The sequence below is a fragment of the Cryptomeria japonica genome, chromosome 10 (assembly GCF_030272615.1).
Source record: "Cryptomeria japonica chromosome 10, Sugi_1.0, whole genome shotgun sequence".
NCBI lineage: Eukaryota > Viridiplantae > Streptophyta > Pinopsida > Cupressales > Cupressaceae > Cryptomeria > Cryptomeria japonica.
Window position 1 is genome coordinate 280,942,894 of NC_081414.1, and position 23,421 is coordinate 280,966,314.

Sequence of the window (23,421 nt, forward strand, 5' to 3'; positions counted from 1 at the left end):
GATCCACAAAGCTCACTCAATCATCCTCTTGAACATTGTCCTCATTAGTTGCAGGGATAATAAATTCATTTGTTTCCTTAGTCTGATTCATTAGTGCATCTTGCTTAGCACTTGATAGCTCCATCCTAACATCATCGGGGAGTGCGGCGCTACATTGATTTTGCGATCTTCTGTAGTCATCTGCAGCAAGATAGGCACTCCATTCTTTGTTGGTGATGGGCTCTTCTGGTTCTTCCGATAGTCCAAATTGGGCTTTAACTTGACTAACTGTCTCCATGCATAGCGAGAAAGGGATATCCAACTGTGCTAACTCCTCTGGTTTGGAGATATCACAAAAGAATATCTGCCCTTGCAATGCCAACTCAACCCTTGACAAAAACGTCAAGCAACTCAACTCATTATGCTCAGTTGTGCCATGAATCCTGCAATGAGCTGCAGATGTGAACTCGGATAACTGCCTTGGATACAGCTGCAAACTCAGCCTTTGTTGGATTTGGAAAATGTCGAATTGCGGACAGTCTTCATGAAGTGGCTGACTCAGAATTTTCTTTGTATTTTTCAAATTTTCTGATTTTTTGGTTTTTTGGTTTTTTCTGGTTTAACAGGAATGTGGCATATCCCAAATATAGCATTGGAAGGGTATGATAAAGATAACTTCTTGCAAGGAACCTACCAAGGGGCCTCCTTCTAGCACCAATTCTATTGACGTGGCTAAAATTCCATTGCTACAACTCCATCCGGCCAACACAGAATAGAATGATCTCATTGAGTATCCTATCCTCTCTTGTGTAAGGAAGCCCTAATGTTATTTTAGTTGATCAATGGGGATGACCTCAAGGTTTTAATTGTCAAGGTTTGACTGCGGGATAACTCAGTGATCGATGTGTTTTGTTGGGAGCACAAGGGGACTTACATTTTGCAATGAGCTGGTCTGTTGTGATTCTTAGACTACAAAATAAAAAGCAAAGATGAAGGGTTTAGGAGACCTAAGGACAAGGATGATAACAGCTGATGCAACGGGTAGACATATTTCGATAAACCAGTTCTTGTTTTGCCAGAGACACCCTCACAACTAGACAAGAATGGTGCAAGTTCCAAGGGATGAAGGATTTTCAGACCGGAGACACTCGTTTTAGCCACCCAATTCTGGTGCAGCCTAAAACGAACACCTGCAGTTGAACTAAGCATAGTTTGGGTTCAGACTAACCATGCACGGTGACCTACAATCAACAGACCCCCAATGGTATGAACCAGAAATGCATCAAATACCCCTCTACACTTCACCATTAAAATCCCTGCACTCTAATATTAACTACCTAAAAGAAACCATGCAAACAAAATGAATAAAAGATGATAAACACCAAATCAATTTCTATATATTGATTTTAGATGCCTATTACAATAATTTATGCAGCATCTCTATAATATTCCTAAAATTTAACTTCCTAACTTCTAGCCTATTCTAACTTCTAAAATCAAACTACAAAATTCTAACCCTTTACAAAAGAAAGGCCTTTGCCTTTTATAGATTTTTCATGTCGAACCGGTGGCTAGGATTGATTGCATCCAAGGGCTACAACCTACCTCTGAGAAGTTGGCAACCTTAACCCATGCCCACTCAATTCTTAGTTACCTACCCAACCACCTTCTCAACTACTTATCATTATTTGGCTTCAATTGGGATCTATCCGGTAGTTGAACATAACTGACCTATGTTCCCTTTGTTATAAATACCTTGAGCAGAACCCATAGGCAGTTTTACATTACAACAATTTCGGTTTTTAAAACTGAATTTTTGGAATTAATCCAACTGTGTATTTTTTAAGCATACACTTGCAGCATTTGGAGTGTTCTTCGATCTTGGGTCCTGGTGGTGGACTTTAGCTGCTTGTTCAATGGTGTACTTCCCAATGCTCAATTCAGATCTTGCACTCCTTCAGTGTGTTCCTGCATCTTCTTCTTCAACTTTTAGCACTTGGCTCCTTGACGTTTCAAGCTTTCACCTGGTTCTTCCGGACGATGCCTTCGACTTGCGAATAATCAATCACTTTAATAAATCAATTTGAAAAATTAATTAAATTAATTTAACAAACAATAAATTTTTAACGCCTGGCTCGAGAAGCTCTTTATGAGATGTATCTTTTGAATGCTTCTCTTCAAACATGAAATCTGAACCTTCACCTTGATGATGCTTGGGTGATTTGAGTCCACTAAAGCCTCTTGGCTTATTGACTTGCTTTCAGGATGGCAAAACTCAATTGCTTAAGATAAAATGTGCGATTTTATTCTAAACGAACCTCTTTCATAAAATTTTACCCTTGATATATTGAAGAAAATGAGTGAACGTAAACTTACAAATTAACCTTCAAAATGTCCACCTTAGAAAAATTCAAACATTTTATAAGGAGCATGCGATTTTCTTTTGTTTAAACACCTCCCTTTTGTTCTTGAATTTTGGCTAATCGAGCTGATTTGCATGATTTCTTCCCTAGCTTCGGGTTATTTGATCGAAATATGACTTATTAAAATACCCTTTGATAAATTTCAAGCTCTTTAGGTAAAATAAGAAACTCAGCTATTGGAGAGAAAATGTGCAATTTTGGGAGATATTGAACTTTTCGGCCAAAATGATGTCTTTTCGCGATTTTGGTCTTTTAGAAGATTTTGGCTTACATGAATCAAAATGGCATGATTTAGGAATTTTAAAGTTTTCGGCCTTCTACATGTTTTGTGAGCCCTTTACTTGTATTTCAGCGTACTCAACCAATTTTCGAGTTTTGAACTTGGGCATTTTGCTCTCGTTTCTGCGAATTTTGGATTCACCTTCGTTCAAATGCCTTTTGCGCGACCGAAATTTAAATTTAAATTATCGGATCTTTTTCTGTAGAAAAGTAATATATTTTAATTTATAATTCATTCATGCCCCCCCCTCTTAGTTATCTAGAACATTCAACAATTGGTATTAGAGCTTTGGTTCCCAAAATGTGAGATTAACTGCTCAAGAAGATCTGATGGTACGTAAATTAACTATTTCTAACTTTGAAGGATGTAACTATAGTTTCTAGAAAGTAAAGATGTGAGGATATTTGATTTCTCTGAGTTACAAGACTTGGAATGTTGTGGAGACTGAGTATTAGGCACCGGCAAATGGACCTACTACATCGAATGAGATTGAAGCTTATGAAGAAAATGAGCAAGCAAGGTATGCTACCTTTAGTGCTTTATCTAAAACTGAATTGGTGAAGGTTGTTGCTTTAGACATTGCTTATGAGGTTTGAGAAAGACTAAAAAGTATTTATGAAGGAAATGAAAGAGTCAAGCTATCTAAGATGTTGATTGCTAAGGGCACTTATGAGAATTTGAAAATGAAAGAATGTGAAGGTGTAGCAAGATATTTTCAGAACGTCGATGGTGTTGTAAACAAGATCAAAGATCTTGGTGGTATCTTGGATGAGAAGGATGTGATATAGAAGAGCATGAGAACTTTACTAGAGAGTTACAGTGATAAAACATTAACTATTAAGGAGACCTATGGTTCAACAAACTTCACTAGAGAATAGTTGTTTGGCACCTTGATTGCATTTGAGATGTGGAATTTTTGTAGAGACAAAGCAAAATCAGATTTGACTTTTAAAGCATAAATTTTTTTTGATGAAGCTTCAGATGATGAGAGCTTGGATGAGATGGAAGCAAACTTTGTGAGAAAACTAAAGAGAGGAACTACCAAGTATAAAGGTATGTTACCACTTCAATGCTTTAAATATGGAAAGATTGATCATTATACATCTAGATGTCTGAAAAGAGAATCAAAACAAAAGTTTAATGATAACAAAGGAAAATTCAATAAGAAAGCCTATTATGTTAGAAATGATGCTGGTATTTCAGATGGTGACTCAGATTATGATGGCGACTATTTGTTCATGGTAGAGAAAGATGGACCTAAATCTAATTACTTTAAAATTGCTAAAACTATTGCTTCAGTATTGCATGTTAGAAGAGATAAGAATGAATGGTTGATTGATAGTGGATATTCAAATCGTATGGATGGTGACAAAAGTAAGTTCATAAAACTTGAGAAGTATGATGGTGGTTCTGTTAGATTTGGAGATGATCAAACTACTCAAATTGTTGGAATTTCTTCTTATTACATTTGATGGAAAGAATAACAATGACAAAGTTTACTATGTATATTGATTGCATCATAATCTCTTGAGTGTTGGATAGATGTGCAAAAATGGTTACAATGTCATCTTGAAGGATGGTGGTTATGAGATCTGGAAGAGATCTAGAACTATTATTGTTGCGGGGGAAAAGACCAGTTGAAACACGTATCAACCGGAAGTTGCTATAGGACATTGTTTATTATCACAAATCAATGAGAGTTGGTTGTGGCACTCAAGGATGTGTCGTATCAATTTTGACAATTTGGTGAAAATTAGAATGATAAAAGATGTGAGAGTTTTATCAAGACTGACTAAACCGGATAATAGTATTTGCAAAGAATTTTATGTGGGAAAACAAAGGGAACATTCAAAGGAAATGAACAAGTCTACCATATTGTTGGATCTAATACACAAACCTATGTGGTCCAACCAAAACAAGAAGTTTACAAAGTGAGAGGCATTCCATGCTCTTAATTGATGATTATTCTAGAATGACAGGTTGCATTTCTAAGAAAAAAGTCAGAAGCATTAGAGAAATTCAAGATATTTAAAGCTAGAGTTGAGAATAAAGTTGATAGAAGAATTAAGTGTTTGAGATTTGATAGAGGGGGAGAATTTATTTATGATAAATTTGATACTTTCTATGAGAAATATGAAATTAGAAGATATTTATCAGCACCTAGGACACCTCATCAGAATCGTGTAGTTGAAAAGATGAATAAGACTATTAAAGAGGCAACAAGAACTATGATCAAGGAAAGAAATTTAACAGAAGTTTACTACAGAGAAGCTATACATACTATTGTATATACCCTTAACAGAGTTCTATTCTGAAAGAAGCTTGGGAAGACATCATATGAGTTATGGTATAGAAGGATCCCATCTATGAAGTATTTCAATTTTTTGGAAGCACGTTATATTCAAAGAGATGAATGGAATCTTGGAAAGTTTGATAGCAGAGAGATGAAGGTATATTTCTTGGTTATATAAAAAGAAATGCTTACAAATATTATAACAAGAGATTGAATAGAATTGTTGAAAGTGCAAATGTGAAGGTTGATGAGAACATTTCAAAAGAAGTTGTCATTCAAGTAGGGTATCTGATGAAGGAGAAAAGAATATAGATGAAGAGAAGAAGAAGAAAAAATCAGGTTGCTCTAGAAAGCATATCAAAAACCCCAAGGTATGTGAAGAAAATTCATTCTAAGAATCAAATCATAGGAGATAAAAATAAAGGAGTTATTAGAGGAACCAAAATTGTTGAAGAGCAAGTCCTTTTGTGTTTGCTTTCTTAGTCCGAACCTAAGATAGTTGAAGAAGCCTGCAAAGATCAAAATTGAATGAAAGAAATGAAGGAAGAGCTAGATCAAATTGAGAAAAATCAAACTTGGGAACTAGTCCCTAGACTTATAGATAAGAATGTTATTGGAATAAAGTGGGTATTTTGCAATAAGCTAGATGAAGATGGTCAGACTGTGAGAAACAAAGCAAGGTTGATATGCAAAGGTTACACACAGGTTGAAGTTGTTGATTTTGAAGAAGCGTATGCTCTTGTTGTTAGAATGGAGGCTATTAGGATGTTTTTGGCTTTTGCAGTATATAAGGATTTCAAAGTCTATCAAATGGATGTGAAGTCAACATTTCTATATGGAGAATTGAAAGAAGAAGTCTACATTGAACAACTGAAAGGATTCAAATTATCAAATGATCTGAATGTTGTTTTCAGATTGCGGAAGGCGTCGTATGAATTGAAGCAAGCACCTAGAGCTTGGTATGGAAGGTTAGATAAGTATCTATTGAATCAAGGTTTTCAAAAAGTGTCTATTGACATCAATCTCTATTTCAGAGTTTAATCAAGTAAGATCTTAATTGTTAATGTATATGTGGATGACATGATCTTTCGTGGCAATGATTGTTAGATAGTTCAGATAACCGGAAGACAATTGAGAGGGGGGTGAATCAGTTGTCTCAAAATACAAGAATATTCAGCAATTATAACTTTAATACTGGAACCCAAAACAATAATACCAAAATAGCAGTTAAACCAATTAAGCATAAGCAGTAATCACATAATAAAAGCCATCCACACAACACCAAGATTTGTACGTAGAAAACCAAATAAAGAAAAAAACCACAGTGGGAAGCCTACCCATAGTCAGATAATACTTCTGCAATAGAATTACAATAAAGGGGCTTGCACTTGCAAGAAGGCCAACAGCCTAGAGCATACTGCTCATCACAAAAGGAGCCTCACTGACTAGATATAAATCCAGACTGAAATCTGGAGAAGTGTTGAACTACAAAAGATAGCATCTCCTATGCCTGAGTATAGTTTTGGTTAAGCTCAATACCGGAGGACTAAATCCTCTTACATAAACCCAATTTGATCTCCAATGATCGACCAACTCCTCTACCTGAATGATATTAAATTTATTCGCACATTACATTCCTTGACCATGACCATTTTCATTAACCATGATGATCTACAATGAGATCTTACATTTATTTATACAAACCCTCAATCATAAACAATCAGGTTGGCCACCAGACAATAAACCAATTACATAATTACAAACCATGTCATCCTTTAGACTAATCAAATAATATTAACACATAAGACATCCCAGAAATACATCAATAGGTCCTATCCACACGCTATATTAAAATCGGTCCATAACTTAGATCAACCGTGACCAAGTATAGGTCCATACACTTCAGCAATGATCTCCAAATGCCAAGTCTCGAACATGATCATCAACAACATCCTGAAACTCCATCAGAAGCTGCACCAACATCACTTATGCAATTCATCAAAGATCTCCATTAAAAGCTCTACCCATGAAACACTCGTCGGAACCGGAAACCAATCTTTTAAGCAAGCAGGATAGCATCCAATCACCAGACCAAAACCAATTGACCAAATATGAGTATAAGTATCATGAGCAAGCCAATTCCATCAACAGACTATACCGGAGCCTGCTGGATCATGTCGGATCCAAGTTAACCAGAAACAGCTAGTGTTGATATCAATGACAAAACATCAATGCAACACATAATCAATTCCACCAAATGGCCAACAATATCCCCCTTTGGCATTGATGGCAACACTAGATGTGAAAAACATCTAAGTACCACAAAATGCCAAACAAGTCTCCCCTTATGGAAGACAGCCAACAATCACCCGCGTATAGCTCTGAATATCAACATCTCTACCCCTATGAATAATATCTCTGTAAAGCTCTGAAATTATCTTTCTTTTTCACATCAATATCACTCCCCCTTTGACATCAATGCAAGAAATCTGACAGAAATATCAAAGTAAAAACATAAGCCTCTGAATCTCAAAGCTGACTACTCCCCCTAAGCAGTAGCATCCCACATTAGTGCATGAATGAATAGTATCTCAGATAGTGCATGTCGGACTGATGCCAAACTACATCAATCAAGTCTCTATCGGAGGGGCAGAAACTCCTAATTTGTCTCTTAGGTACTCAAATGATTCCTTGGATAATGGTTTAGTGAGAATATCTACAATCTGCTCTTTAATGTTCACATAAACTAGCCTAACTTCATTTACTTGCACCTTCTCCTTCAAAAAGTTATACTTGATAGATATGTGTTTTGTCTTAGAATAAAATAGAAGATTCTTTGATATATCAATAACAACAGAGTTATCACATAAAACTTATGTACAGTTAGTAGCAGCAGCAACATACTCAGCTTCAACAGTAGATAGAGAAGTACATGACTATTTCTTGTTGATCCATAAAACTAACTTCTTTCCAAGAAATAAAGCTCCACCAAAAGTGCTTTTCTGGTCATCAACATCTCCAACCCAATCAGCATCTATATATGCGCATAAAGTAAAGTTATCATCCTTAGGGTACCATAAGCCATATTCTGATGTACCTTGAAGGTATTTAAAATTTCTTTTCACTGCCATCTCATGATTTTCTCTAGGATCACTCTGAAATCTTAAAACAACACAAACAACATTTATAATGTCAGGCCTAGTCTGATTCAAATAAAGCATACCTCCAATCATAGATTTGTATCCTGTAGGATTTAGCGATGCAGAAACATCTTTTCTTATCAATTTCTCACTTGTAACCATAGGAGTACTTACCGGTTTAGAATCTCCCATACCAAATTTATTCAACAATTTCTTAACATATTTAATTTGACAAATAAAAATGTCTTTATCAGTCTAAGTAATCTACAAACCTAAGAAAAATTTCATCTCACCAATCATAGACATCTCAAATTCTTTCTCCATATTCTTAGAAAATTCTATGCATAATTTATCTTCACCTCCAAAAATAATGTCATCAACAAATACTTCAACAATCAGTTTATCATCATCAGTAATTTTATAATATAAAATACTGTCAGCACTGCCCTTAGTAAAACCAAGCTTCAAAAGATATTTATCGAACCTTGCATACCAAGCTCTAGGTGCTTGTTTATACCCATATAAAGTTTTCCTTAACCTCCAAACCATATATGTATCATTTGATAGTGAAAAACCATCAGGTTGCTCAATAAAAACTTCCTCATCAATATTCTCATTCAAAAATGCACATATAACATCCATCTGATAAACCTTGTAGTTTTTATAAGCAACATAGGTAAGAAATAATCTTACAGCTTCAATCCTAGCTACAGGTGCAAAAGTCTCTCCATAATCAATTCCTTCCTTCTGAGAATATCCTTTACAAACCAATCTAGTCTTATTCCTTATAACTTGACCATCCTCATTCAAATTATTCCTAAAAACCCATTTAGTTCCAATAACATTTTTATTTTTAGGTTGGGGAACCAAAGTCCATGTGTTATTTTTCTCAATCTGATCTAATTCTTCTTCTATAAATTTTAACAAAAATTCATCTTTAGATGCCTCAATTACTAATACCGGTTCAACTTGTGAAATTAAACATACCTCATTAGTTGTCAGTCCTCTTCTTGTCATCACTCCATTGCTTTTGTCCCTAACGATTTGATCTTCATAATGATTTAATCTCACATACCTAGGAGTCTTTTGACTCTCAGTTCCTCTTCCTTGATCTTCAATTACTGTAGAGTTCTCTGATGTTGTCGCAGTAACTGGTTCAACTTTTTGTTCCGGTAAAGGTGCTACCGGTTCAGATATAATCATTTCCACTTTCGGTTCCTTCTCATAAACCCTGATTTGACTTTTGTTCAGCTCATCTACTTCGACATTAGCACTCTCCACAATTCTCTGCAATCTCTTCTTATAACATCTATAAGCTTTGCTTTCATTAGAATAAACAAGAATTATGCCTTCATCACATCTAGGATCAAATTTTTTAATAGTATCATCTCTCCTGAGATAACATTTACTACCAAAAATTCTAAAATACTTAACTATAGGTGTATTGCCAAACCATAATTCATAAGGTGTCTTACTAGTTTCTCCTTTGATATGTACTCTGTTGAATGTATAAACCATTGTACTCATTGCTTCTCTCCAATAGATATGAGGTAGATTAGCTTCCATCATCATTGTTCTAGTAGCATCCAAGATAGTTCTGTTTTTCCTTTCCACAACTTCATTCTGTTGAGGTGTCCAGGGAGTAGAAAATTGTCTTCTTATACCATGCTTGTCACAAAAGTTATTAAACTCACCGGATGTGAATTCTCCACCATGATCTGATCTCAAACATTTAATCTTCAATCATGTCTCAGTTTCCACTTTAGCCTTAAGATTTTAAACTTTTCAAATGTTTCAGATTTTTCTCTAAAAAAAGTAACCCACATCCTTCTAGAATAATCATCAATGATTAGCATGAAATGTCTATCACCATGAAAACTTTTAACTCTAGCAGGACCACACAAATCAGTATGAATAAGATCAAGAACATCATTTGATTTATCTTGTATACTCCTAAAAGAGGTTCTAACCTATTTATCCATTTGATATTTTTTACATACCGGATTATAGGGCTTCATAATCTTAGGTATATCCCTAACTGCCTTAGTTGAACTAATCTTCATTATGCAATCAAAATTCACATGACACGACCTTTTATGCCATAACCAACTCTCATCAATCTATGTAATTAAACATGTCTTCTCACCGGAGTTTAATGAAATATATTACCTTTTTCTGTGTACCGGTTGCAATCTCCAAGCCAGATCTATTAATGATTTTGCATTTTCCATCTTTGAACTGTAATTGAAATCCCTTACCTACCAATTGTCCTACACTCAATAGATTATTCTTCAAACCTTTAATATAATAAACATTGTCAGTATTGTTCTTACCATCCAATGATATAGTTCCTTTTCTTTTGACCATACATGCCTTGTCATCCCCAAATCTAACTAGACCACCATTAAATTCTTGCAAAGATAGAAACTTCCCTTTATCTCCAGTCATATGATGTGAACAACTACTCTCAATTACCCATTCATCCTTGTCTTCAATTTTAGCAACAAGTGTCTTCTCCTCAGGTACATTCTCTTCCAATGTCGGATCATCTTCCTTGATAGCTAGGAACACCCATTCTTTCTCATTGTCGGATCCACTAGCAGAGTCTTCTGTCGGTTCATTATCTGAATCAGTAATGCCTTCCTCATCCGCTATGTAGCATGATTTGTCTCTGTTTTTCTTTTACTTATATTTGTTATGATATCTAATGTTAGGCTTAAACGATCTTTTAACTCTTCCTTCAAATCTTGAATTTCTTTTAGGACATCTAGATGCAAAATGACCAATCTTATTACATGCAAAAAATTTAAAAGGTCTTTTTCTTTCATACTTACTTCCTACTAGTCCTTTTGGTACTCTTCTAGCAAATAGTGCTTCAAGTTGCTCAAACTCATCATCTTCTCTCTTCATATCTTCTAATTCTTTTGCATGTAAAGCTTTCCAGTCTTGCTTACCGGTTGTAGATGTAGATGCATGAAAAGCAAGTTCAGTCTTCATAGCTCCAGAAGGTCCAAATTCCTCAAGCTCAAAAGCAGATAGTTTCACAACCAAAGTATCTCTGTTGACAAATATTTTAGTCATTGTTCTCAACTCATTAATAGCAGTAGCCTTCATTTTGTATGCCGGTGGTAGGGCTCTCAAGATTTTAGAAACAATTTCATTTCCGTTCAGAGTTCCACCACAATATTGAATTCCCATAACAATCTCATTTACCCTTTCCATGAATGCAGTGTTCCTTTCATCTTCTTCCATCTTCAGGTTTTCATATCTCACTAACCATCAAGTTTAGCAATATTTACTATAGGGTCAACTTCATTAAGAGTCTCCAACTTATCCCATATAGCCTTTCTAGATGATTTAGCAGTTGATCCCATTATTTGCTGATCAAAAAGTGTACACAAGAGGGCTTCTCTTGCTCTACAATCATTCTCAAGCTCTTTGTCCACGCTTGTTGGAGGAGGATTGTCATATCGTGGATTATAGGGTGTGACACCATTCTGTTTGATCTCCTGAATATCCTTGCCAAGACATCTCAGATGAGTCTCCATCTGAATCTTCCATACTATGTAATTTATTTCATCAAGCCTCTAAGCCTCAGAATATCCCTTCGAAAGATAGCTCCAAAAGAACTGGATGAACTTGAACTGTTAGTTGCCATAGGATTTTCCTCAAGCAGTTAAGCTTTCTGCAGAGAGGACAAAAGCTCTGATACCAATTGTTAGACAGTTCAGATAATTGGAAGACAACTGAGAGGGAGGGGTGAATAAGTTGTCTCAGATTACATGAACATTCAGCAATTAAAACTTTAATACCGAAACCCAAAACAATAATACCGGAATAGTAGTTAAACCAATTAAGCATAAGCAGTAATCGCAGAATAAAAGTCATCCACACAACACCAATATTTGTACATGGAAAACCCGATAAAGGGAAAAACTATGGTGAGAAGCCTACCCACAGTTAGATAATACATCTGCAGTAAGTATGTGAATTACAATGAAGGGGCCTGCACTTGCAGGAAGGCCAACGACCTAGACCATACTGCTCATCACAAAAGGAGCCTCACTGACTAGATATAAATCTGGAGAAGTGTTGAACTGCAAAAGATAACATCTCCTATGCCCGAGTACAGTTCCGGTTAAGCTCAATACCGGAGGACTAGATCCTCTTACATAAACCCAATTCGATCTCCAATGATCGACCAACTCCTCTGCCTGAATGATATTACATTTAATCGAACATTACATTCCTTGACCATGACCTTTTTCATTAACCATAATGATTTACAATGAGATCTTACATTTATTTATACAAACCCTTGACCATAAACAATCAGGTCGGCCACCAGACAATAAACCAATTACATAATTACAAACCATGTTGGTCTTTAGACCAAACAAATAATATCAACACATAAGACATCCTGGAAATACATCAACAAGTCTTATCCACACGTTACATTAAAGCCGGTCCATAACGTAGATCAACCGAGACCAAGTATAGGTTCATACGCTTTAACAATAATCTCCAAACGTGAAATCTCGAACATGATCATCAACAACATCCTAAAACTCCATCAGAAGCTATACCAACACCACTTATGCAATTCATCAAAGATCTCCACTAAAAGCTTTGTTGGTGAAACCCTCGCCGGAACCAGAAACCAATCTCGTAAGCAAGTAGGATAGCATTCAATCACCAGACCAAAATCAATTAACCAAATATAAGTATAAGTATCATGAGAAAGCCAATTCCATTACTAGACTATATCGGAGCCTGTCAGATCATGTCGGATCCAGGTTAACCAAAAACTACTCAACCTATCGGGACCAAAAGGGTGTCGATAAAACATCCAAATAGCTAGTGTTGACATCAATGACAAAACATCAATGCAACACATAATCAATTCCACCAAATAGCCAACAATGATGATATGTGAAAGAAATTTGCTAGTGAAATGCAGAAGGAATTTGAAACATCTATGATTGGTGAGTTGAATTTCTTTCTTTGATTGCAAGTAAATCAGAACAGTAAAGGCATTTTTATTTCTCGATCAAAATATGTTCAAGAATTATTGAAAAAGTTTGGTTTGGAGAATTTCAAACCAACCATATATACTCCCATGACTGCTAGAAGTAAGTTGACTAATGATGATAAATCTCCTAATATTGATGCAAGCAAGTATAGGTCAATGATTGGAGGATTGTTATATTTGACAGCTACAAGACTAGATATCATATATGTTGTTTGTCTTGTAGCCAAATTTTTGTAGGAACCAAAAGAGTCACATGTTGCAGTAAAGGGGATATTCAAATACTTGAACGAACAAAAGACTTTGGACTGTGGTATCCCAAAGGATCAAACTTTACTCATAAATCTTATACTAATGCAGATTGGGCAAGAAGTGTTGATGTCAGGAAAAGTACAAGAGGTGGAGCATTTTTCCTCGGCTCCTAATTAGTTGCATGGGTAAGTAAGAAGCAAGATTTTATATCTTTATCAACCACAAAAGATGAGTACATTGCAGTTGCTTCATGTTGCACTCAAGTACTATGGATGGAAATAAAATTGAAGGATATTGGTGTATTGTTTGATAAACCTATCTCAATCATATGTGATAATACAAGTGCAATCAATATCTCTAAGAACCCGGTTTTGTATTCCAAAACAAAGCATATTTCTATTTGCTATCATTTCTTGAGAGAAAAAGTATTGGACAATGAAGTGAAACTTGAATATGTACCTACCAAAGAGAAATTTTTAGATATATTTACAAAGGCGTTGTGCAAAGATACTTTTGAGTATCTTCAATAGTTGTTAGGGGTTATTTCCCTTCCTAGTTTAAACTAAGTAGATTTGGCAGTGCATTAGTCCAGCATAGTTCATGCATATTTCTGTTTGGGCTAATGTTTAGGGCTTCATCTTAGGAGTTATGATTTCTGAGTTGTGTTGTTATTTACTTTTGTCCTTGATGTCAAATGAGGAGAAGTTTGAGAAGTTTGTGCTTGAGAAGTTTGAAGAAGTTTGGAAGTGTATAGTTTTTCTTTCTAAAGGGGAGAAGTGTTCTTGAGAAATTTTGTTGAACATGATGGAGAAAATGTTTGTCATTGATGAATGTTAACATCAATGAAAAAGGAGGAGATTGTTGCAAATTTCAAGTTGCTTGATGTTTCAATATGGTTTTCATTGATGTCAACGTACTAATTTTGTCTCAATGTTTAGTTTTTGCTCTAGATGTTTTGACTTATTGCAGATATATTCATGATATGTTGGCACATTGGTGGATATTGTCTTAAGATTCTTCTCATGTTTTGATGGTTCGAAAGGTGTTCTCCGGAAGTCTATGTTGTTTTGATGATGTTTGTCTTACAAAGTTTGCAAAGCTTTGCATTGCTTTACATCTTTAGTTCTCTTGTTGCATTTATGGATTTATGCTTCTAATGCATGTATCTTTGTTATTCTAATTCGACACTTGTTGTATTCCAGAATTGTTCTTACTTGGTCCAATTAACCCCAAACGCTCTATCTTCTTGGTTTGGTGATTGCGGCATTTGGATAACATGTTGATTTGTGGTGTGGTCCACTTTTCATTCCTCTCCACCATGGGAATACTTAGTGAAGACCTATTTTGAATTATATTTTATTATCGTCTTGGCTGACTTGGAAAATCTATCTTGGAGATTGGTATATATATACAGTATGGTTGTACTGTAACAAAAATAATAAGGTGTATGTAGAAGGAAGTTGATTGTGAAAGGAAGATCTATCTTTGGTGATGCAAAGTGGTTGATCAACATCATTATGTGCTAATGTTGTTTGTTACCAGTGGCAGTGAGCCTAAGGTTTTTTCCAGCATTGTATCAAAGGGGCATTTGTGCCTTTGTGGTGGATTCTTTCTTTCTTCCTCTACGTAGTGAGCCCTCCTATTTCTAGTGGTTTAGCCAGGCAATGAGTCCACTTGCAGTGAGCCATCTTATAAAAATCACCTTAACCGGTGTCACACTAACAAGTTTTTTTATTTTGAGAACTAACATTCACCATGGTTTTTCCCTTCTTGGGTTTTCCATGCCATATCTGGTGTTTCTTGTGTGTGTTCTTTTATGTTACTCTTTGTTCATGGTTAAAAAATCTGAAATTATCAGATTTGTTTTTGTAAAAAAGTAATAATTTACTACCGATTCACCTCCCTCTGTCAGTTGTCCAGAAAATTCAATAGTATAGGAGCTTTCCTAAGACAAACCCTGTGTTGGTGTTTCCACCTGTATTACAATAATGTTTGATAAAAAATAGAGCTTGACACTAGAAAGCACAAAGACCGAAACCTTAGTAAAAATGCTTGAAATGATAAATATTACCTTTGATACAAAAGCACTGGCTTGAAGTCTCACACAAGACTTTATATTGCTTGATTGATGTTAATGCATGCATTCATCATGGAGGAATGCTAAAACTTGATCATGATTGTAGAAACCCTAATTCAATATTACGATTTAGAAATTGAGAGGAATCATTAAACATATCTAGAACAAAGAATCGATGGACAACAAATCATTATCATGTGACATCAATATTACATTAGTAGTATCGACATATTGCATAATTACTAGCTATATTTGATCATTATATCATATTGCTGACATAGTAACTAAAATTCAACCAGAGGAGAACAAACTCAAACTAGGAAACTCCTCATCAATGCCTATCAATACCACCCTTTTTATAAATGATTTGTGGGCATCAAAGTAAATATGTTGTAAACAAAAAATAGCAATGTTTAGATCCACTTACAAGGTTTCAATCAGTAGGGGAGGAGGTCAATTTCATAATCATAAAAGTGAACCACAACAATAAAACTATTTTTAATATTTTAAAAAAGTGTTTAAAAGTTTTAATTTTCTAACACATCGACAAATCAGTTTATAACATAAATATTACAGTTAAGTACACATCAAATTAAAAACTAAACATCGTATTTAAATCATAAATATTATATACATAACATAATTTAACTCAACTTTTTATCTTAAATTGAACTATTTGATCATTAGAAATTGATTGATTATTTATGTGAAACATGTTATTTTCCCTACTAATAATATATAATAATAATATACCTTTGTTGATCGAATTCTATGCAACCCAACTTCCAACATTTGTTCTAGGAATTGAATCTCTTTTATGGTTAGCCCTTGTAGGTCCTCTCCATCCATATGCCTATGAGAAGTCAACAAACAAATTCTCAGTTTACAAAAACTATTTACTCACAATAAATAGTAGCTTCATATTTTTCAATAACATTTATTTATGTTTTACCTCAAATTATAGTTAATATTTTCCATTTCTTGTTTTATCCTTCCGAGGTCTTGATTATCAACCTGCAAGTACCTTAAAAAAATTAGTAAAATATTTAAGGCCGGTATATCTTTAAACATAATACAAAATGTTACGTTATCATTTCTATTATATATTAATATTAAAATATTTAATATAGATAAAATGAATAAATATTAATTTACTAGTAAAAATATAATAACTTAAATATAAATTATTGATAAATATTATAATAAAAAAATAAGTTATTAATAAAAAATTAATTTGATAATGACAATACGATATTATTTTTACTATAAATTATTATAATGAGGTTAGAGTATAATTTAATGTATTTATTATAATGGGTTATAAAAATATGATATTACATAATCCAAAATGAAAGATAAGAATACATAGGTTTTAAGATACATATCTATTTTTAATATTAATCAATATTGTTATTAATAGAGATAGAACTAAGTGTAGAGATAATAATTGTGTACTTAGCACTTTTTTATAGGTTACTAGTTATATTGAACTCTTTTGTTTAAAAAATGTTGTAATAGTGCCTTTAAAATTATTTGGCACATAAACACTTCTTGATATTAGTATGCCCTATACTAACACTTTTTTAGACCAAAACACTTCAATTATACCTCAATCCCTAATATTTATCCACCTTAGATATCATTACATTTACAATAATGTCTCTTGGATACAATTGTGAGTGATAGTGTACAATATTTAAAAGCTACCTTTTGCCAATTTAGTGATAAGAGTTTTTACTCTAATTTGTATCTCTATCCTTTCACACATCCAAACCACCATAAACAATCACAAAAAACTTACTAAAGAAAAATATTTGCATGAATGGACACTGCAATTTATAATAATCGAACTCGCATACATTAAAAAACATATACAACAAATAACATAGCAAAGTTTAACTATATATGAAAGAAGCAAAGTTTTCTTCTTCAACATATAAAAAATAATCAAGAAAAATAATCTCAATTTTGGGTTGTTCAATATACTCTTTACTTACTACGTATCTTGGTCTCCCTCTTTTATTTATAAAGGCTAATGCATCCATTTGTATTGGCATAATTGAAAAAACACAAGATAGATTGCCAAGGTAGAATGGTAAGTTATTAAGTCATGCTAGAAAATTACTTCTTAATTCCTACCTCCAAAGCATCTCCAACTATTACCTTTCTCTTCTTAAAATTATTGCTTGTCAAGGTGATAGGATAGAGTAAGTCCAAAACAAAATCTCGTGATTAGGTATCGAGAAGATGATAAGATTGGTACTAGTTTACTTCTAGTTTACTTCTAGTTTACTTCTAGTTTACTAGGACCAAGTATGTCAAATTAAAATGAATGGAGGGTTTGAACTAAAAAATATTAAACTTGTTAAAAAAGTTTTTTTTATGATGCACGAGCATCCATGGTGTAATGGCAATCCTACATCACCAAAAATGTTTATTTTTATACAAATATTTAGGAATAAATGTTGTAGCGGAATAATTTACATAATAAAAGCGAAAGACTATAAATATTTTGATCACATTTAAATGTTTTTAATTATATAAGCAAGGCAAGGTCCTTGATCCCTTAAACAAAATAATAGTTTATAACATGAATCTTGAGAAATAGCCAAATTGGCCATAAAATAACAACCAATAGAAGATAGGGTATTCTACCAAAAAAACCCTTCAGAAACCCTCCTTTATACAAACAAAATCAATATTGCTAGACATAATATAACTAACACTATTTTCAGCCAAGTCTTTTAACTTCAAATTTAAACTAGCACTATACCTACTTAAACTTAGCATATCAAGGCATACATGCCTTAAATATTTAGCCTATATAAAGTTTGAATATTGACACAGTCCATATGTCCATCAGAAATACCATTAGACATAAATATAGAAACTAAAAGTAAGATCATACATATTATACTAAAATGGCACACAAGCCACAACTTTAGGAGCAATAAAAAAGTAAACACAGAAACCATCAAAAGCCTTAATTCTTGGGGGAGGAAATGATTCCCTAATTCTTAGACAACTCGTGTAGAATTTCTTTCCAATCTTCCTATGGAGAATTTTTTCCTTTCTTGTCATTGTAATCTTCTCCTCATTGATCCCTAGAGTATTCTTGAGCTATTTCTTTATCTTAGTTTGGAAAGATACAACTCCCAATCACCTTTCACATAATATCATCAATAACAATTGATAAACATTTTATAGCATTTTCCAAAAGTTTTTTATTGACTATGGATTCCTCTACCCTCATCTCCATATCCCTCATTCTAATTTGTAGATCCACCACTTGGAATTTCAAGTCAGTAACCATACCATTATCTACGTCTTATGCATTGGTCAACTCCTAGAAATCGTCATTTTGTTCTTAGTCTCTTCTCCCTTTTCACCAAAGGTCTCAACTTATTTTTCCATATAATCCTCTTTAGCGTCTTCCTTTTCTTCCACTACAATATTTTCCCCATTGATATCCTCAATCTCCTCTTCCCGCTCACTAAGATCCTTATTTATAGATTCCTTTCTATTTTCATCCTTTTCAGGTAAAAAATCCTCATCAGAGGAAATATCATCTTCTTTATCTTCTTAAATATGTTCTTCTCAAATATTAGAACTAAAACTAAGAAAGATCTCCTGAACATGATTTATTATCCTTGAACAACTGGATCAAGCGAACATCATGGAAAACATCTCTGATAATCACTATTGTCACAATGCCCTATCTCACTAAATATATCACCTTCAAAGCTCTACTTTTGCACTTTTTCTATCTCAAATCTGCTTGCATATTATTTGCATAAACTTATCATAAATTCACACATAATCCATCCATCACACAACTTCTCCAACAACACTCCTTAAATATGAGATAGGTCATTGAAAACTTGAATTAGGGCCAACCAACAATAGAATAAACATTATAACACAAAATAAGCCACCCAAATAAAAAATACTCAATGTGATCCACTCCAAGAGAAAGAGGGAACCAAAACACATCATAATACATCCTTCTAACATGATTCCAATGTTCCACATATGCTAATACATCCACTAAAGTGGTTACCAAATGCAATGTGTATTCATAGCAATCAATCGCTTAAAGAACATCTTTTGATGTGAAATATCTCACATGGATCTCCACACGCCATGGTGAGACCTATAATAATTCCTTAATACATCCTCCAATGCATATTTGGACCAAAGGAATATGATCCAATCAGGATGACCCAAATGAACACATTGAACCATAAGACAATTGAATATTTCAATCATAACTCAACAAAGCTCTCTTGCGAAACAAAGAACCCACAAGACAAGCATACCGATAATACTACATGAGCCACAAAATCACGTCCACTAAACCACAACAAAACATGTAATATATATGGAGGCCACCAAAGACTTTCTGGACCAGTCTAGAACAGACACACTTACTGCCAAAAAAGAGAAATAACCATCTGAATCAAAATACCACAACCAACACCAAAAATACTAAACTCAATTTGCAACACAAAACACTTCTACCAGGAGCATATCTAGATCAGAATCTATTTGGATAACCAGGTTTGACATTAATGACAACCATACAAGATCATACTACCAACAATGTACCCCTTTGTCATTGATGGAAACACTTGAAAAATTAGGGCAAGAAAAGACTTACTAAGATTTAAACAAATAAATGAAGCTCAAAATAATTAGACTTTTATCTATAGTTAATTTTTAATTCTATTTATTACTTAATTGTACAACTAACAATTTAAATGTCCACTATTTCATGATTATTTTTTTCGCAAATAAGGCATCTATCTCAAGGTTTCAGTTGCCTAACTTATAGTACTAATCTAATGACTTGCATTTTCCTTTGATTTCATTTAACCATAAATAAAAGAGATTCCTCAAGTGTAGAAACAAAAAATGCTTTACTTAAAGAATATATTGATATCCATGCAATGAATTTTCATATATTTTATTCATTTATGTCATTTATATTTAAAAATGGTAGTGAAAACTTACCTCAATATTTAAAATTCCAGTAAAGCTTTTAGAATACTTCGTCAAGATCATCTTCATGCTTTAGAAAACAAAAAAAAAAAGTCAAATTAATAAAAAAAAATTAACTATATATTTTTTACAAATCAATACACAAAATATTTTTTAAGTTAATTCTTAAATAAAAAGTTATGAAAGAAAATTTATAAAACAATTTCAAAGAATATATCATAACGTAAAAACATAAAATGATATGAAAACTTCACGTCATTATAAAATGCAATGCCCCAATCTTTATGTTCTACAGACTCACTAATTATAAATTATGAACTTACAAGAATTTTAATCAACGAGCATGTAAAATAATATATATTTAATAAAATTTTGATAAAATTATAATAATAGAATTAGTACTTATGTTATTTTCCATTTAGTTTTGTTTATTTTGTTGTGATGTTAACAACATATAACATATTAATACTTGGCATACTCGTGTTAATTTTAGTTCATTAATTGATCCATGTCCATATTTATTTTTATTAATTTACATCTATTCTCATATATTATGTATTTACTAATCATTATTGTTCCCTCACTTTTAAGTACTTCCATATATTTAATCATTACAACAAAATCATTATATTTTCTAAACATTTATTTTTAGTGGCTCAAGATCACTTGAGTTCAATCTTAAGGTGAGTATTAATTAACTTGAAGTTCACTTTTTCAAAGTCAAATTCGAAGTCTCTGAACCTCTTCTACTAGTTGTCATGATAACTTAACACATGTTTGTACAATTCATGCTTCTATTTCATGTAGTTTAAAGATATTCAATACATAATTAATTGGTCTACCTATGAACACATAAAAACAAGGAAATTGTTAGATCATATTTTAATTACTTAGGGGCACAAGACTCACATCTAAATATAGGCCATATGCATGTTTGTGTATGTTTCCTTTAATATTGATCATCACCACATGTCCAACCTGCTAAAAGAGTTTGAACTATGACAATGTATTCACCCATCAAGTTAACAAACTCTTAAACGGTCTCTCTAGACACTACATTGATAAACTCACATATCAATATGCTAAATGAATGCAATTTACATTCTAACATATCATTCTCACATGACAAAAATTATATCCATGCATTAAATAATTTTCGTGGAAAATAAAATAAAACCTATAGTAATAAGATTTGAATCATATGGTTTTTTAAGATAATATAGTTTATAAGATCTATCATCAAACTAAGGATACAAATTAAAAAAAAAAATTGATTCTATGGAGATTCAACACCATTCTTCCATGATTAATTTTAAAATATAACAAACCTAATTCTCATATAATACTCATGCATTTATTGCAACTATTTATCCCAACACTTTGTAACTATATGTAGCCATCTCAAGAGTATTGCTCTACCAAAATAACCATGCACAAGCTTACATACATCTAGAATTGCTACCACTTAAAGTATAAAAACATCACACAATATATTAAGGAGTCTAACCAATGCCAATGGACCCATAAAACCACTCATTCAAATAAAATATTGTTCCTTCCTCAACTAGTTGCATGACCTTTGAGGAGATTGGGATTGGATTTCACTAGGTCTATCAACCTAGTACCAAAAGAAAAAGAAATATATTTTGGTTTTCATTGGTTGTATGGTCAAATGGACAAGAATACAAGCTTTGTGAGTTTCAATATAAGAAGTCATTGACTTCATGTATTGGAATGCCTTTTATCATTAGTAGAACCCAAATATATTCTACCTTATTGGGTAAGTGCACCAAGATGATGAACAAAAAAGTGGCCACATGCAAAAAAAAATAAAAAAAATTCATAACCCATGCATGTTCTTGAAATTCAAAAACGTGCTAGTCTTGGAAACATCAAGCCTAGTCAAAAACAATTTAAAAAATAAAAAGTTTCTCAAAACCCGTATATTTTATAATAAAAAATCAAAAGTTCCCCAAAACCCGTTCAGGTTTTGAGGAACATTATATTTTTTATAAACCAAATAGGAGAGAGAGAGAGAGAGAGAGAGAGAGAGAGAGAGAGAGTAGGATTAAGTGAGGGAGAGGGATAGAATAGGATAAGGAGAGGGGGAGGGAGAGAGAGTTAGATAGAGAGAAGGGGAGAGAGAGAGAGAGAGAGAGAGAGAGAGAGAGAGAGAGAGAGAGAGAGAGAGAGAGAGAGAGATGGAGGGATGGAGGGAGAGGGAGAGAGAGGGAGATTAGGAAAAGGAGAGGGGGAGAGGGAGAGAGAGGGAGATTGGGAAAAGGAGAGAGAGAGAGAGAGAGAGAGAGAGAGAGAGAGAGAGAGAGAGAGATGGAGGGAGAGGGCGAGAGGGAGATTAGGAAAAGGAGAGGGGGAGAGGGAGATTGGGAAAAGGAGAGGGGGAGAGGGAGAGGGAGAGGGAGAGAGAGAGGGAGATTGGGAAAAGGAGAGGGGGAGAGAAAGAGAGGCAGATTGGGAAAAGGGGAGAGAGAGAGAGAGAGAGAGAGAGAGAGAGAGAGAGAGAGTAGGGGTAGAGGGGGTAAGAGAGAGAATAGGGGATAGGAAGAGAGGGAGAGAATAGGATAAAGAGAGAGAGTGTGTGAGAGTGAGGGAGAGAGAGGGAGAGAGAGAGATAATTGTTGGCAATTGACACTCATTTGATTGGTTTCATATGTTGTTATTGATGGCAACATGTTCCATCTTTCATTCTTTGGTTTGGTTGTTCACCGACATCAACGGGTATCTTCATCAGTAGGAAGGATTCTTTGGGTATCGGTATTGGAGGGCAACATGACTTACACCAGGATACCGGTATTGGAGGCCGACATCATTTGGGAGATCCGGCAATCGGCAATTGATTTTGATATTTATGTATATATGTAATTGAGCCAACATGTATATTCATTTTGTAATTATCTATGTAAGTCCACATAAGGCATGAAGG

The 23,421-nt window shown here is 33.7% G+C and overlaps 1 protein-coding gene across 7 annotated transcripts in view; it reads right to left on the reverse strand.

Moving 5' to 3' along the window:
• The window catches only part of LOC131075878 (MADS-box transcription factor 23), a 97,548-nt gene that overhangs the window by 45,466 nt on the left and 28,661 nt on the right, over positions 1–23,421 (reverse strand). For all 7 annotated transcript variants that reach the window (XM_058012816.2, XM_058012809.2, XM_058012835.2 and 4 more), the window contains 3 exons: positions 20,490–20,547; positions 16,429–16,490; positions 16,230–16,329 (listed from right to left, as the gene is read on the reverse strand). In XM_058012816.2, the coding sequence (XP_057868799.2) occupies positions 16,230–16,329; positions 16,429–16,490; positions 20,490–20,547 (220 nt within the window). The remainder of the gene's footprint in view (positions 1–16,229; positions 16,330–16,428; positions 16,491–20,489; positions 20,548–23,421) is intronic.